At 42.8% G+C, this 15,208-nt stretch overlaps 1 protein-coding gene across 1 annotated transcript; it reads right to left on the bottom strand.

The window, feature by feature from the left end:
* Positions 1-2,102: 2,102 nt before the first annotated feature.
* On the bottom strand, positions 2,103-14,381 carry gpx9 (glutathione peroxidase 9). Its single transcript, XM_048616372.1, has 5 exons — positions 14,342-14,381; positions 9,021-9,114; positions 7,205-7,335; positions 4,455-4,585; positions 2,103-2,264 (listed from the first exon to the last, which is right to left on the bottom strand). The coding sequence occupies exons 2-5, from the start codon at positions 9,091-9,093 to the stop codon at positions 2,195-2,197; spliced, it is 405 nt and encodes a 134-aa protein (XP_048472329.1). The 5' UTR covers positions 9,094-9,114; positions 14,342-14,381; the 3' UTR covers positions 2,103-2,194.
* Positions 14,382-15,208: the final 827 nt, after the last annotated feature.

Genomic DNA, 15,208 nt, shown 5'->3' on the forward strand with positions numbered 1-15,208 from the left:
CTTCAGAAGCTATCTGGTGTACTCCATCACTGAGCTATGTAAAGAAACTCACTGAGTGACAAACCCTTCATTCTAAGACTCTGAAACATCCTATACCAGACACACTTCAATTCTGATGCACCCTCAGTATTCCCTCATTAGATAGTATCCACAATTACTATCCTTAAAATTATTATCCCTTTGTGAAAAGGACAGTGCTCAATTTCTGAAACTAACACAGGTGAGTTGGGAGGTCAAAATATACACACCATCCTATTTATCTTTCCTGGAATTTTTGTTTTAAGCATTTCCTAGAGAAAGTATTGGATTCACAAGCACGAAGATTGACCTTGATCAGTGATTCTAAATGAGTGTGTGGGAAAATTTCTAGCTAAATTGTTTTGTTTCCATCTATTCCCACCACGCCCCCAACACACACACACGCACTCACACACGCGCACACACACACCAACCCACCTACAAATATATTTCATAAGCCTAACAATAATAATCTTAATGTCTGGTATATACCTGACATGTATAATTTAAATTCCTGTATAAAATGTTCCAATTCATCATTTTTTTAAAACCCCACTGTTTTGCAGTAATTCTGTTGATGATATGTGTGTAAATTGTCCAAGACATAAACTATTGAAGATCAATATTGACTGTTAGTGTGTTTTGAGTGAATGATTTAATAGTTAAAATCCACTGGTATAATGCTGAACCATTCAGATTGTCTGAATCCCAGCTCTTGCTAAGTTTGTTAACTCAGCTGGGACATTGTGCATTCGTAAAACATAGAACAATACAGAACAGGAACGGGCCCTTTGGCCCGTGATGTTGTGCTGAACATGACGCCACATCAAACTAATCCCTTCTGCCTGCCCTTTATCCATATTCCTTCATCCCTTGCGTATTCATGTGCTTGTCTAAAAGTCCCTTAAACGCCCCTATCATGTCTGCCTTCATCACCAGCCAGTGATTCAGGTCAAACAGGGGACTCTAATCCATGGAATTCCACTTTTCAATTTGCCTTTTTATAAAGAAATTCCCTTAATGGGAAACGGACAGTGAGCTCAATGGATGGCAAGGCCAGAGTTTGAAACCACTATTTGCAATCAACAGGCTTCTAAGATAAAAAGTGAGCAGGTTAAAGGAATGAGGGGTCAGAAGGAATGTTCACAGTGTTGAACAAGGGCCCACAGGTCACAACAACTCAGCTGAATGTGAGCAGGATGCCCCACGAAGCACTGGAATCCAGAGGGCAGGTTTGATTCCTTTCCCTCTCGGCCTCATCATTAAGACGGTTGAAATCCAAGCTCAATGCAGCCTGATGGATGGGTTGTCGCCATTCAGGACAATTAATGTCAAAGCTGACATGCTTCAAGAGGCGTTCCAGAGTGACCTGGACTATGCATCAATGACATATATGAACACTAGAGGAATTATGGTAGGGATGTCTCCAGATTCAGTGGGAGAACCAGCAAAGAAATGCTACTCTGATTTTGAAGACAGCTCTACAAATATTTGGGCAAAACTCCTGCAGAATCAACTTCAATTAACTAGACACTCAAATAGTGCCTCCCTCCCAGATCTTGTTTACTCAACCGTCAAATAACCACCATTCTAGGAGAGGACAAAGAAAGCACTTCAAAGAGGTAAAGTGCAGGCAATGATTAAATTTAAATATTTCCTCTGTCAATTGCATACAGTTTCACAACTCTGGTTCCTCGCACAAATGTCCAATTAATTCGAAGAGCAATTGTAAGCAAATGAAACCTTACCATGTCTTCATTCCAAGATCTACTTTACACTGGATAGTCACTGGATAACTGTGAGGAAAGGGAAACTTAGAAACTTGTCTTGCTCCCCGCCCCCCTCATTCAGTGCCAGTTGGCAATGGATGGATATGCACCATTCTTGATACTTGAAATTTCAAATGACAGATTTGATGATTTTTAAAATGCTTTTTATTGTGTCAAAAACTTTCTGGAAACCAGTGGAGGGAGCACTTTGTGGCTGGATGGTCTAAGTTGAATGTTTCAATTCCTCTTCCACCAAACCCCGCCCCCTCTCCACCTTAATCAAAACAGTTGAGCCCACTGATTCAGTCGCTTCCTCAACGTTCTTCATGTAGTCTCCATCTGTTTCTAGACTTCATCTCTTGAACAGGTCCTTTTGATGAAGGATTCTATCTCTATATAATCTAAACTTAACCCTTCAGATGCTGCAGCGTCAAAATATCATCTTCAATGATGTTGAACGGTGTAGCAAGGTCATACCTACAAACACAGACCAGACGGTTGAATGGTGACTGGGAGTCCAGAACAAAAGGACAGAAACTTAAATTTCGAACTAGGCCACTCAGGGTGATGTCAAGACACATTTTCTCTCATAAAAGATTTTGGAAATTCAGAACTCCCCTCCCCACAAAAATAAATGGGTCGAGACCTCAATGGTGAATGAAAAATTTCAAACTGAGATTATTCTGGGATAAGGATAGCAAGGGGCAAGCAAACGAAATGGTGGTAAAGTACAAACTAGCTGTGATCTACTTTTCTGAAGAAGGGTCTAGGTCCGAAACGTCAGCCTTCCTGCTCCTCCGATGCTGCTTGGCCTGCTGAGTTCATCCAGCTCTACACCTTGCTTTCTGTGATCTACTTGACTGGTGGCATAAGCCCAAGGAGCTGAAAAGCCTTCTCCTGTGAGATGCATCGTGACATAATCAGAAGTAAGCAACATCTTTCAGGGGACAGTTAAAGAAAGAACATTGATATTCATCAAAAATCAATTATCATTTCAAGGCCGATTTATTCATTAAATAGTTGCATGGTTTTAAACCTCTATCAGACAATTAGCCTGGGGCCTCCAGATCACTTCCAGTAATGTTACCTTCTCTCCTTAAACAATGAAGGACAGAGAAATGAGACTATCGATAACAATAGTGGGACTGGCCTATTTCATACAAATTGCCTACAATGGAAATGTCTTTTATGTGTCCCTGTGGTAACTGACTACACCTAGTGGCTACTGTCTAGTTATCAGTCTGGACTGTGAGTAGAGGCAAAATATTCAAGAGGTAAGACTGAACACTCACTCCCAAATAACATACAAGGAGAAATATTTTGCATTTACATAGTGCCTTTCATGATCTTGGAGCATTTTCAAGCCGATTAAATCCCTCTGAAGTGCTATCACAGGTATAAAGTAGAAAACAAGCCAGTCAATTTGTGCACAACACATACTGTAATGTGATATTTTTATTAATGTGGATTTCCTCAGAAATAGAGGAACAATAGGTCAGTTCAAAGGCATTTAGGGATGGATAACAAATTCTGGCCTTGCCAGCTATGCCCACATCCCTTGAAAGAACATCGAAAATAAAAATACTATTGGTCAGGGCACCAGGACGAACTCTGCTGCTCTTCAAAATTGTGGCATCGGAGGGAGAAATGAGAGGGAAAATGGGGGGCTCACAGCACAGCATTTTCTCCAGTGGAGCACTCCCTCAGTATCGCCCTATCTTGGTGCAACCTCTAACAGTGAAGTCTCCATCGTGACCCTCTGTTGTTCTAGGAACATGGGGCTAGTTTATGAGTTTGTCTCAGCACAGCTCAGGAATCAAATATGTGGCCGTTCCATGCTGCAGAATACTGATGTTACGCCCAGCTGCAACGGCTGAAATGAGGAGACCTATAGCATCATGTGGTCAAGTCAGCTGACAATACAAAGGTAGGTGGGGAGAAAAAGGAAGCTGTGGGGAGGACACAAAGTGGGTGTGAAGGGATGGAGGGAGTGGTCAAGAGCATGACAGAGAGAATACAATGTGGAGTAATATGACGTTGTCCATTTTGGGTGGAAAAACAGAAGACTTTTTTTTATGTGACCAGCTGGGAAATTTGATATTCAAAGGGACCTGGGTGACCATGAATCTCTGAAAGTTGAGATGCAGGGACAGCATTTCATTAGTGAGGCAAATGGCATGTTAGCCTGCATTGCAAAGGGATTGCAGTTTCAGAGGAAAGAATTGTTACCAAAAGTATAGATATATTTCCAAGTCAGGATGGTTAGGGAAATTTGCAGATGGTGGTGCTCCCATTAATCTATTGCCCTTGTCCTTCTAGATGGTTGTGGTTGTGGTTTGGAAGATGCACATCCAATCTTTAGTGAATTGGATTGGCACATTTTTAGGCATCAAAGGGAAATAAAGAATATGGAGATAGTGGGGAAAGTGAAGTTGGGGCAGAGATCTGCTATGCTCATGCTGAACAATGGACCAAATGGTGTAGTCCTGCTCCTATTTCTTAGGTTCTTATGTTCTAAGTTATTGATAAATTCTCAATCATGATTTTTCTTTCCATTGAAGAGTTAGAATGGAGTTTGCAGAGTAGCCTGGTTTATCCCTGTGGATTCAACTGGTGTGGAATTGGTGGAAAATACTTGTTTCCCATTCACACTAGCGTGCACTTTACCTTTTGAGTGGTCGTCCATCCAGGTCAACTAAGAATTTCTCAAAATTCCAGCGAACATCACTCACTTTCAGTGGTGACCAGTGCAACCTTGTTTGGTCACCAATGACAGGGTTCACAAAGGGACATGAAACCTAGGGCGGAAAGTGAAATAATTCTTCAGAGGCCGGCATCCCATCACCAATCATCCTTTAATCACAAATGCGTAGGCTTTGACAACAGCACTGCCTCTCACTCAGTCAGGCATTCAGGGGTCCCAATGCCCCTGGCATTCAGCCATTTATGTCAGCCCGGTCTTCCTGATTGGACCAGATTAACAGTCCCAATTAGGGAACTCATTTAGAGAGATAGCAGGAACTGCAGATGCTGGAGTCAGAGTCAATACAGTGTAGAGCTGGAGGAACACAGCAGGAAGGGCAGCATCAGAGGAGCAGGGAAGTCAACGTTGCAGATTTACACCCTTCTTCAGGAAGGGTGTAAACCTGAAATGTCAACTTTCCTGCTCCTCTAAGGGAACTCGTATTCTATGAGTTGACTGACCTTGTTACAATCACGACAGAAAGGACAGCTTGCATTTATGTAGCACCTTTCACAACCTTCCCCCAAATGCCTGACAACCAATTTTTTTGAACTGGAGCCTCTGCTATAATGTAGAAAAACCAATTCATGCCTAGCAACCCCACAGCCTGACCTGGTTCCCCTTCTGGATCAGGCCGACTGGACTGAATGGCAAACTGGAGATAAAACACAAGAACAGATTTCGGCTTCCAGTACCGCCCCACCATCACTCTCCTCACTGCACATTCAAAGGAATTAATACAACTTGTAAAGATGAGAAACGGTGTTCAACAGGGAACATTGCTAGGAACACTGCCATTCATCATTTACATGAAAATTTGTTCTTGGCAGCTACCATTCTTTTGCTTTGCGGTGACATGGCACTGAAAACCAGGTGCTCCAGTTTCCTCCCACAGACCAAAGATGTGCAGGTTAGGTGAATTGGCCATGCTAAATTGCCCGTAGTGTTCAGGGATGTGTAGATGTGGTGGGTTATAGGGGGATGGGTCTGGGTGGGACGCTGTGAGGTTCGGTGTGGACTTGTTGGGCCGAAGGGCCTGTTTCCACACTGTAGGGATTCTATGAAAAACCTGTGTTTCTGTACATGTGCAGTTACTGCATCATCTAGTGGTGGCGTTGATAATAAACACAGTCACCAGGCTAATCAAGCAAACACAGAATAATTAAACCATTGAATAGTATGCTTTTTCATGTACCTTACACCACTGTTATAGGGTGGCGGTGGCACTAGTATACCTGATTCAGACACTGGGTAATGATAATGACAGTCCATACAGACTGTCCATTAATGGAGCAAGTTTAGAGACTGACTTACCTCCTTATTCGCACTCTTCCTCAATAATATGCGTGACATCCTCATGTGCAAACATTAAACAGGTTGGGATTCTAATCACTGGAGTTTAGAAGAATGAGAAGTGATCTCATTGAAACATATAGGATTCTTAAGGGGCTTGACAGGGTAAATGCTGAGAGGATATTTCCCCTCATGGGAGAGTCTAAGACCAGAGGGCATAGCCTCAAAATAAAGGGTCACAAATTTAAGACTGAGATGAGGAGGAACTTCTCTAAAAGGGTTGAGAGTCTTTGGAACTCCTTGCTACAGAGAACTGTGGTGGAGGGGAGCAGATGTGGGACAGAGTCTTTGTGTATACTTAAGGCTGAGATGATAAATTCTTGATCAGTTGGGGAGTAAAGGTCATGGGGAAAGGGCAGGAAAGTGGACATGAGGAATGTCAGATCAGCCATGATCCTATTGAATGGCGGAGGAGGCTCAATGGGCTGAATGGCCTACTCCTTTCCTATTTCTAATGGTCTTATGGAGACTGAGTAGATACACAATCTGAGTAACATTCAGACACAATGCAGAGACAGTGACCATAAACTTATCAGTAAGACCATAAGGAGCTTTTAGTACCCTAAGGGTCATTCACAAAAATATTATGGAGCAAACTGAACCATGAGGCAATATTAGGGCAGATGACTGATAGCTTAGTCCAGGAAGTAGATTTTAAGAAGCATCTTCAAAGAGGAAAGTGAGGGGGAAGAGGTTTAGAGAGGGAATTCTGGAACATTGGACATGGGCAGCCGAAAGTATGGCTACCAATGGTGTCGTGATTAAAATCGAGGATACTCAGTCTCAGAATTAGAGGAGTTCAGATATTGAGGTGGGTTGTGGGGGCAGAAGTTTACAGAGGTAGTGAGTGGAAAGGCAATGGAGCTGTTTGGAAACAAGGAGGAGAATTTTAAATCGGGGGCATTGCTTAACCAAAAGCCAATGTCAGCAGTCACAGGGCAACAGGTAAATAAGACCCTGGTTTCTGTTTCTGATTTATTGCCTCCTACCTCTTTCTCTGTCACGAGGGTACTAAGTTTAGGGAGTTGGACAGTTTGGGGGGGTGGGGTGCGTGGTGTGGGGGGTTGCCAGGGATGACAGAAGTGTCTCTTTGTGATTCTTCAGGCGACATGAGCATGGGGCACGCTTGATGGACTAACTAGTCACATCCTCCCCATTGCTATTGTATGTTTTAACATGGAGAGAGCAAGTTCACTGAGGCTGATCATCAATAACAGTCACTGAGTATCAACAAGACACTGGGCGTGAATGACATATAGGTGGAAAGGTCAACGATATTGACTGTTAATAATGTAACGGGTGAATTCTCAATGACACTGACCTTCAGAAATGTGTAGAGAGGATGCTCTTTCTCGCCATTCACCTCAATCTTGCCAAATATGGGAAATTTAGGAACAAAGCCCACTCCTGGACGGACAAACTTGAGAACATTCAGTGTTTCGTGGTCTTTCTCTAAAAAGGCATGTTTTAACATAGATCTGAGCACAAAGTTAAGCCCAGAATCTAAGACAGACAGAACAACATCTCATCTCAAAAAGCTTTTAATGATTGGATCAGGTAAAGTGTTAACAGTACTTGTTAAAAGTACAAGATAGAGCCACCAGCTGAATTGTAATTCCAGTTCAGGGTTGACATTGGATGTCAGGCTGGGCACTACAGTATTTACTTCAAGTGCTTAGAGTCATTCCTGTCATGGGTCCGCTCATTGTAAAGCCAATGATATTGTACACAATGCATTATTCTGCTAAGATGGAGATATATTTCTTTAAGACCGGGAGGTGTACTGTTAAGTGAGCTCAGGCTGCTTGTCCTGCTCCTATGATGCTGCTTGGCCTGCTGTGTTCATTCAGCTCTACACCTTGTTATCTCAGATTCTCCAGCATCTGCAGTTCCTACTATCTCTCAGGCTGCTTGTTGATTGGTTAAGAAACATTGCAGATTAAACAGCTGTTGGCAGTTTCAAGCTGTCAGTCAAGAAGCAGCCAGCAAAGGAGCACAATGTATTTGCTAAATACATTCACAATACTGGTAAGTAATTATTACGTGAAAATGCTGTGCAGAACACGCAGTTGCTTATTAATTCATTGTTGGATGAGGCCATCACTGACAAGGGTGACATTTATTCTAGGTGCTCCTAGATGCCCTGGGAAGATGTTGGGTCACCTCCTCTTACCAGCAAGTGGCATTAACACAACTCAATGGCTGTTTAAGCCATTTCAGAGGGTTGCAATGAGTCAACACCGTTGATACAGGACTGGGGTTGCAAAAAAGGTCAACCTGTGTGAGGGCAATGGGTTTTTTTTTCCGATATACATTTAGTCAGCCATGTGGATTTCTACCACAATCAGAATGCTTCATGGTCACTGTTATTGATAACAGTTTAGGTTAAAGCTCCATTAAATTTCTCAATTTTCCAAGACTCTCATTCAATGGGTTGTTAGTTCAGAAATATAGAGAAAAAAGGAGAAAGACTTGCATTTATATAGCAATTTTTACTAGATGTCTCAAAGCACTTTACACCATCAAGTAGTTTTGAAGGGCAGTCATTATTGTAAATTTGAAAAATGTGGCTGCCATTTATGCACAGGAAGATTCCACAAACCATGATGTAATGATGACCAGGTAATCTCAAGATGTTGACTGGATGATAAATATTGACCAGGATACCATGGATGACTCTCTGCTCTTCTTAGTGGACCTCTCACGTTCACCTGAGAAGGCTGATGGGGCCTCAGTTTAACGTCTCATCTGAAGCTCATCTTTACAGTGCAGCACTCCCACAGTACTGCACTAGAATGTCATAATTTATTACCACTGCACTAACTATATGTATCCCTGTTCTGAACTTTCACTGCTTGTTCTTATGATTGTTTGTTGTGTTTTTTATGACAACATTTACCAGTCAATTTTCCCATGTCAACGGTCACAATATGGCCGCAGGCACTGGCCACTTTGGCAATACTTTTTGGCACAAGTTGCAGAAACCTTTCTGACAGCTCTGTCACCACCTTGAAATTGTAAATGACTGGGATTCACCAACTGAATAGTGGCAAAGTCATTGACAATTTACCAACAAATACACAAGATTTATATTGTCAGGTCACCCTACAATTGGGGAACTGATGTATCTTTCTCACCTGGATCCTCTTGTCCAAACTGGTTACAGGGAAAACCCAAAACAGTGAATGGCGATTGGGAAAGATTATCCATCAGGGTGTTTAGTTTGTGAAACTGTTGAATAGAAAGCAAGAGGACAATTATGAGGGGGATGGCAATTGCAGCTTAGAGTCATAGAGGTCTACAGCACAGAAAAAGGCCCTTCGGCCCATTGTGTCCACATTAGTCAAAAATAACCACTTAATTAAACAAACTAACCTGACTAGCATCAACCTCATCTAGGTGAAATAAACCAAAATGATTGTCAAATGAGCCAAAATTGTCCTAAATCTAGCTATTCGTTATCCAGAGATTGATTTACAGGCAAAAACCTACTTTTTGTGTTGGATATATTGAAGCAGAAAGGGCTCTGTGGTGCTATGGTAGCATCCCTTCCCCTGGACCAGGAGGCCTGTGTTCAAGTCCCACCTACATCAGAGACATTTAATAACATTTCCAAACATGTTGATTAGGAAAAATAGGTTGAATAAAAATTTATATTGATGCAGAATTTGAGAAGTGATCAAAACCTCAAAATTTATTTTCTGTCTTAATCCGAATGTCATTTGGTTGTGGACATTAGTGACAAGGCCAGCATTGCCTGTTCATCCCTAATGGCCTTACAACTGAGTGGCTTGCTCAACTGTTTCAGAGGGCAGTTCAGGGTCAAGCACATTGAGCCCAATGTGTCTCCTATCTGAACCAGGACTGCAGCCATTAACCTGGATCCAGAGTCACATGTAGGCCAGACCAGGTAAGGACAACAGATTGCCTTCCCTGACAGGAAATTAGTGAATCAGATCAGTTTTTATGACATATAATATCATGATCACCATCTCAGAGACTAGCTTTAAATTCCTGACTTTTAAAACAAAATCAACAGAATTTAAGTGCAGGATTTGAGCATACATTACTAGGCCTCTAGATTTCTAGTCCAGTAACATAACCACTACACTATGCACGGTCTAGTAAAACATTCCATTGTGGCACACAATCAGCCTCGACACTGAACAACAGAGCTGCTCTTTTACCTGTGGTATCGTTGACTCTCAGAACGTGGCCAAGTTGGTAACCAGCAGGATCTTCCCTTGATACTGTTGCAGAGACACAGGAGCTCCATCCAATGTCTGAACTGTAAACTCATACAGAGAAGCAACTGGCACCTTCTGGGCAGAAAGTGACAGAGAACAGACTGACAGAGAACAGACTGGCAGAGACATCATGAGCAGTAAGAATAACTCGTTAGATGTTTCTGTCACTCACTCTCTTTCACTCCTAGTGCACCATCCCCCAGCTCCCCAGCATCCTGTGACAACTGATTATTCTGCCTCAGCACTAACAGAGATCTGTTATTGTACCACAATTGTCTGAGTTTCCTGCGCTCAGCACTCTGTCCTGATATGTACATTTCATTGGATAATCTTTGGATATTGTATAAACCTTATATATATGCATGGCATGGGTGGGCTGGGCCATGATTTATTGTCTATCCCTAGCTGCCATTGAGAAGGTGTGGTGAGCTGCTTTCTTTAACGGCTGCAGTCCAGTTTTAGCTGTGTGAATGGGCAAGAGAAAGATTAATGAAAGAGACAAAGAGTCAAGGATAGAGACAGAGATTGGCATTTCTACAGCAACATTTTGGATATGGTCAAAACCCTTCATTTATAATGAATTACCTTGAATTGCAGACATTGTAGGCATGTAGCTAGGTGCAGAAATCATATAGTATGTACAGCATTCTGCCATCTGCAAGGACATCAATGAGTAGCCAGTTTGATGTAGCTGATGTTGTTTGAGGGGAAAGAATTGGCCTGGACTCCTCAACACTTCCTAAAATAGTCTCATGGCATCTCTAACATCCATTTGTAACACTGGATCCCATTGTAATATTGACACACCTCAAATGAAGGCAAATCCAGCAACGTTGCATTCTTGGAGGGTGCACATGAAGGTTAGGGTTCCCATTCAGCTGGTGCCTGCCCTTTTTAGTCAGCTGCATTGATGTGAAGATACGCTGGTAGGCAGATGTGAATTCTGTTCAGGGTGACATGATGGCCCAGTGGTTAGCACTGCTGTCTCACAACGCTAGGGACCTATTCTATCCTTGGGTGACTGTCTGTGTGGAGTTTGCACGTTCTCCCTGTGTCTGTGTGGGCTTTCTCCCACAGTCCAAAGATGTGCAGGTTGGGTAGATTGGCCATACTAAACTGCCTGTAGTGTCCAGGGATGTGCAGGTTAGGTGGATTAGCCATAGGAAATACAGGGTTACAGGGATAGGGTAGTGGGTGGTTCTGCCTGGAATACACTTCAGAGGGTGGGTATGGACCTAATGGGCTGAATGGACTCCATTCTGTAGGGATTCTATGATTCTATAAATAGTCTGTGGACATTCTCTAGATCATCATAAGTAAGAACTGAAGTAGCAGAGAGTTGCCAAGAATGATGGCCTGCAGTGGAGGAGATGATGATGATGTAGTGGTAGTGTGGCTGGACTGATGATCGAGGAGGTAGGAGTTCAAAACCCACCACAGCAGCTGGTGAAATTTGGATGAAATAAAAAATATCTGGAATTTAAAGCTTGACTTGCAGTAATGGTGACCATGAAACTATCATCAATTGTCATTAAAAAGCCACCTGGTTCATTAATGTCCTTTAAGGAAGGAAATCTATTGTCCTTTTCAGATTTGGCCTCCATGTGACTTCAGATTCATTGCAATGTGGTTGACTCTGAACTGGCCAAGTAAGCTGCTCAGTTCAAGGGCAATTAGGGATGGGTAACAAATTTGGCCTTTTCCAGTGAGGCCCACAACTATTGGAAGAATACGCTTTAGACAAGCTAATGTTTTGAGTCTAGATGACTCTTCATCAGAATGTTGATTACGCTGTGATGAAGAGTCATTTAGACTTGAAACATTAGCTCGCTCTCTCTCCACAGATACCACCTGACCCGCTGTGATTTCCAGCATTGTTTGCTTTCAGCAGCTGACTAAAAAGATCCCAGCATCTGCAGCAATTTGCTCCGCCATTTTAAACAAAGCCAGTTGTCTCAGGACAATTTTGGAATTCTCCAACTGAGTGACTTAGAGTTTCTTTTTACAAACAGAGGCAACCATTAAGATGAGGAAATGTAAATGTACAACAGCCCACTGCCTCCTTGAGCTTCTTCACTTTATGAGAAAAATGCCAAACTATTGTCTTCTCCATGGTAACACACCGACAAGTTGCTGATGTGTTTTAGAAGTAATTCATCATTTTATAAACAAGTTTGCCTGGAGCCCTGTTTCAGCTGATTGAGGCTGTTCATGTTGCTATGCTCAAGACTTTCAGGCAAATTTGAGGCAATATGCTTCAAATTTGCTGGTTTGTGATGCTCACTCAGTTTTTATTGCTGACTCTGGAGCCTATAGTACACACCAGTGTTTCTGGAATGAACCTTTAGTATCAATACACACAGTGAATCCCAGAGTATTCCAGCTCTTTGTTCATAGAAAGTGCTGCATTGGGCTTTCTGCAGTGCCCACTCAGCAGCTTTCAGCTGACGTTTATTTCACTCATTCACAGTGCTTACCTCCTCTCCTAATGTTAATTAATCCAGCACTTAATCAAACCTTGACCTATTAGCAGTCACTAGGCAGCCCAGCTAATTCTGAATTACATTGTTGTGTGTCTAAATCCTATTTCAGGTGCTTGTGCTGTACTGAGGCAATGCAGCTTTATTAAAGGTGCTGATGTTTGGATCAGATATTAAACTGAGACCCTGTCTGGGTGTAAGTGCTCTCATGGCCCCATAGGGGGACAGTGGAGCACTCAACTGCGGCTTTTGTTTTTGGACTGCAGTCAATATCCAAGTGAAGGAGATAGAATAATTTGCACACAGCAAGATCCCACAAACACAGAGCTAACTTTGGTGATGCTGGTCGAAGGATAGGTGTTAATTCCATCCAAGAGCAAAGAAGTTAAAATGGTGCAAACCACTGTTAGGCCTCAATTGGAGAATTGCTTCCAGTTTTGGGCCACACTTTAGGAATCATATAATAAAATACATATATAATATCTAATTATATATTGTGTTGTATAATCATATGATATAAATAAAGGATAAAGTCACCTGCTTTAAGGCTGCTCTCTCAGTAGAGCGAGAGAAAGGCAACTGGTGGTGGTTTAATCTGAAGGTCACCATGCCTCAGGTGAGGGAAGAGGTTGAGAAAGAGAGTCCTTCATGGTGACCTCAGGCAGTGCAGGAATTGAACCTATGCTGTTAGCATCACACTGCATTACAAACCAGGCAACTGAGATAAACAGGAAGTATATGAAGGCATTCAAAAAGGTTGCAGATAAGATTAACGTTAATAGTTGAGGAGATGAGGAACCTCAGTTATTTGGAAATTGGAGAATTAGGAACTGTTTATCTTGGAGAAGAGAGGGTAAGGGAAAATTTGGTAGAGGCATTCAAAATCTTGAACAGTCTGGATAGAGTAGGTAGGGAAAACTGTTCTAAATGGTGGAAGGATGGAGAATTAGAAGGCACAGATTTAAAAACATTGTTAAATGACACAATAGAGATATGGGAGAGACACTTTTTCTTGTTTAAGATCTAGCATGTGCATCCTGAGAGTTTGGTTCAAATCACATCATGGCAACTAGAGGAATTTATATTCAATTCATCAATTTTGAACATTAAGCTGGTCTAACGATGACCATAACAACTATCATTAACCGCTGTAAAACCCATCTGGTTCACTAATGTCCTTTATGGAATGAAATCTGCCATCCTTTCCGGGTCTGACCCACAGCAATGTGGTTGTCTCTTGACAGCCCTCTGCAATAGTCAAGGAAGCCACTCAGTTTAAGGGCAATTAGGAATGGCAACAACCACATCCCCAAAAAATGACATCACGGCAATAAGTGTCAGTCTTGTCAGTAATATCCACAACCCATGGAACAAAAGATCTCGAATCAACTTTTGAAACTAATCTAAAAATATGAATACAGGGTTCCGAACAAGAGTCCTGTCCAGCTCGAAATATTAACTTCACTCCTCCCGCCACAAATGCTTTCAGACTTGCTGAGTTTCTCCAGCACCTTCTGTTTTTAATTCAGACTTCCAGCATCCGCAATATTTTGCTTGTATTTAAATTCTGCAATAATGTGCATAAATGCTCATATTGCACCAGCCAAACATACGACAGTTTTGATTCATTTATATGTATTTATAAAATATATATGTGTATATATAATCCTTAAATTTGAGAAACTTTGAGCTGGAGAATGTACCCATTACACAGGGATGTGACCTTCTTACCTGCTGCGTTACAGATAAAGGACCACAAGCTGCTGTTGGGATCAGGGGCCGCCAGAGGGCGGACTCAGCAGCGGGCTTGGGGGAAGCTGACGGCAGTGACCGCCGCGGCTCCTGGGCGGAGCCGAGAGGCGCTGACACCGGCCGGAAGTGCTGCGGTGAGTGTCATGGAGACAGGTGAGAGCAACAGGTGAGGAGTCACGGGCGTTTACAGCCTCCGAGTGGGTCAGACCGAGCGACAGCGGGGGCATACGGCCCGGGGAGGGAGAGAGGAATCTACCCCACATTGTAACCTTTTTCAGGGGGGAGTCTGTCCATTATTGTAACCCTTCCCGTGGATTGATGTCCCACACTATAACCCTTCCCCGAGGGAAGGACAGATGTCCCACATTGTTTCCCCTGCCGGGGGAGGTAGACAGAGATAGAGGTCTCACCCTCTAACCTTTCTCTGGGAAGTGATGTGTCCCACCATCTAACTCCTCGGCGAGATGGTGTGGGGAGAGAGGAGGATGTGTCCCACCAGGTAACCCTTCCTCTGGGGGTAATGTCTCCTGCATCACTACCATTCTGCCAGGGGCAGGAGATGTCTTATTCCCTATCTCCCAAACCAGAGGTGTGTACCACCTTTATCGCCTCTGACCTTTTCCCCAGGATGAGATGTGTTTCCCAGCCCTGGGCTGGGAATGTTTTGCATCCCCACCTTTTCTGCCTGCTAGGAGATTTCAGCCCCTTTCTGTGTTTTCTGGAAATTCAAAAAAATTGAACTGATAATGAGCCCTTTATGTAGGTTCTACCCTCCACCATATCTAACCGATGCAGGTGAAGTGTGGGTGTCAAACACATCTGAAATCCAAACAGCAAATGCTGGAA

Source organism: Rhincodon typus, chromosome 34 (assembly GCF_021869965.1).
Source record: "Rhincodon typus isolate 14 chromosome 34, sRhiTyp1.1, whole genome shotgun sequence".
NCBI lineage: Eukaryota > Metazoa > Chordata > Chondrichthyes > Orectolobiformes > Rhincodontidae > Rhincodon > Rhincodon typus.

Coding starts and splice junctions, on each gene's coding strand:
- gpx9 (XM_048616372.1), bottom strand. CDS start 9,093: ATGGATAATCTTTCCCAATCGCCATTCACTGTTTTGGGTTTTCCCTGT. Junction 4,586..7,204: donor CTCTCTACACATTTCTGAAG/GTCAGTGTCATT, acceptor TTTCCGCCCTAG/GTTTCATGTCCCTTTGTGAA. Junction 2,265..4,454: donor GATGGACGACCACTCAAAAG/GTAAAGTGCACG, acceptor CTGTGTTTGTAG/GTATGACCTTGCTACACCGT.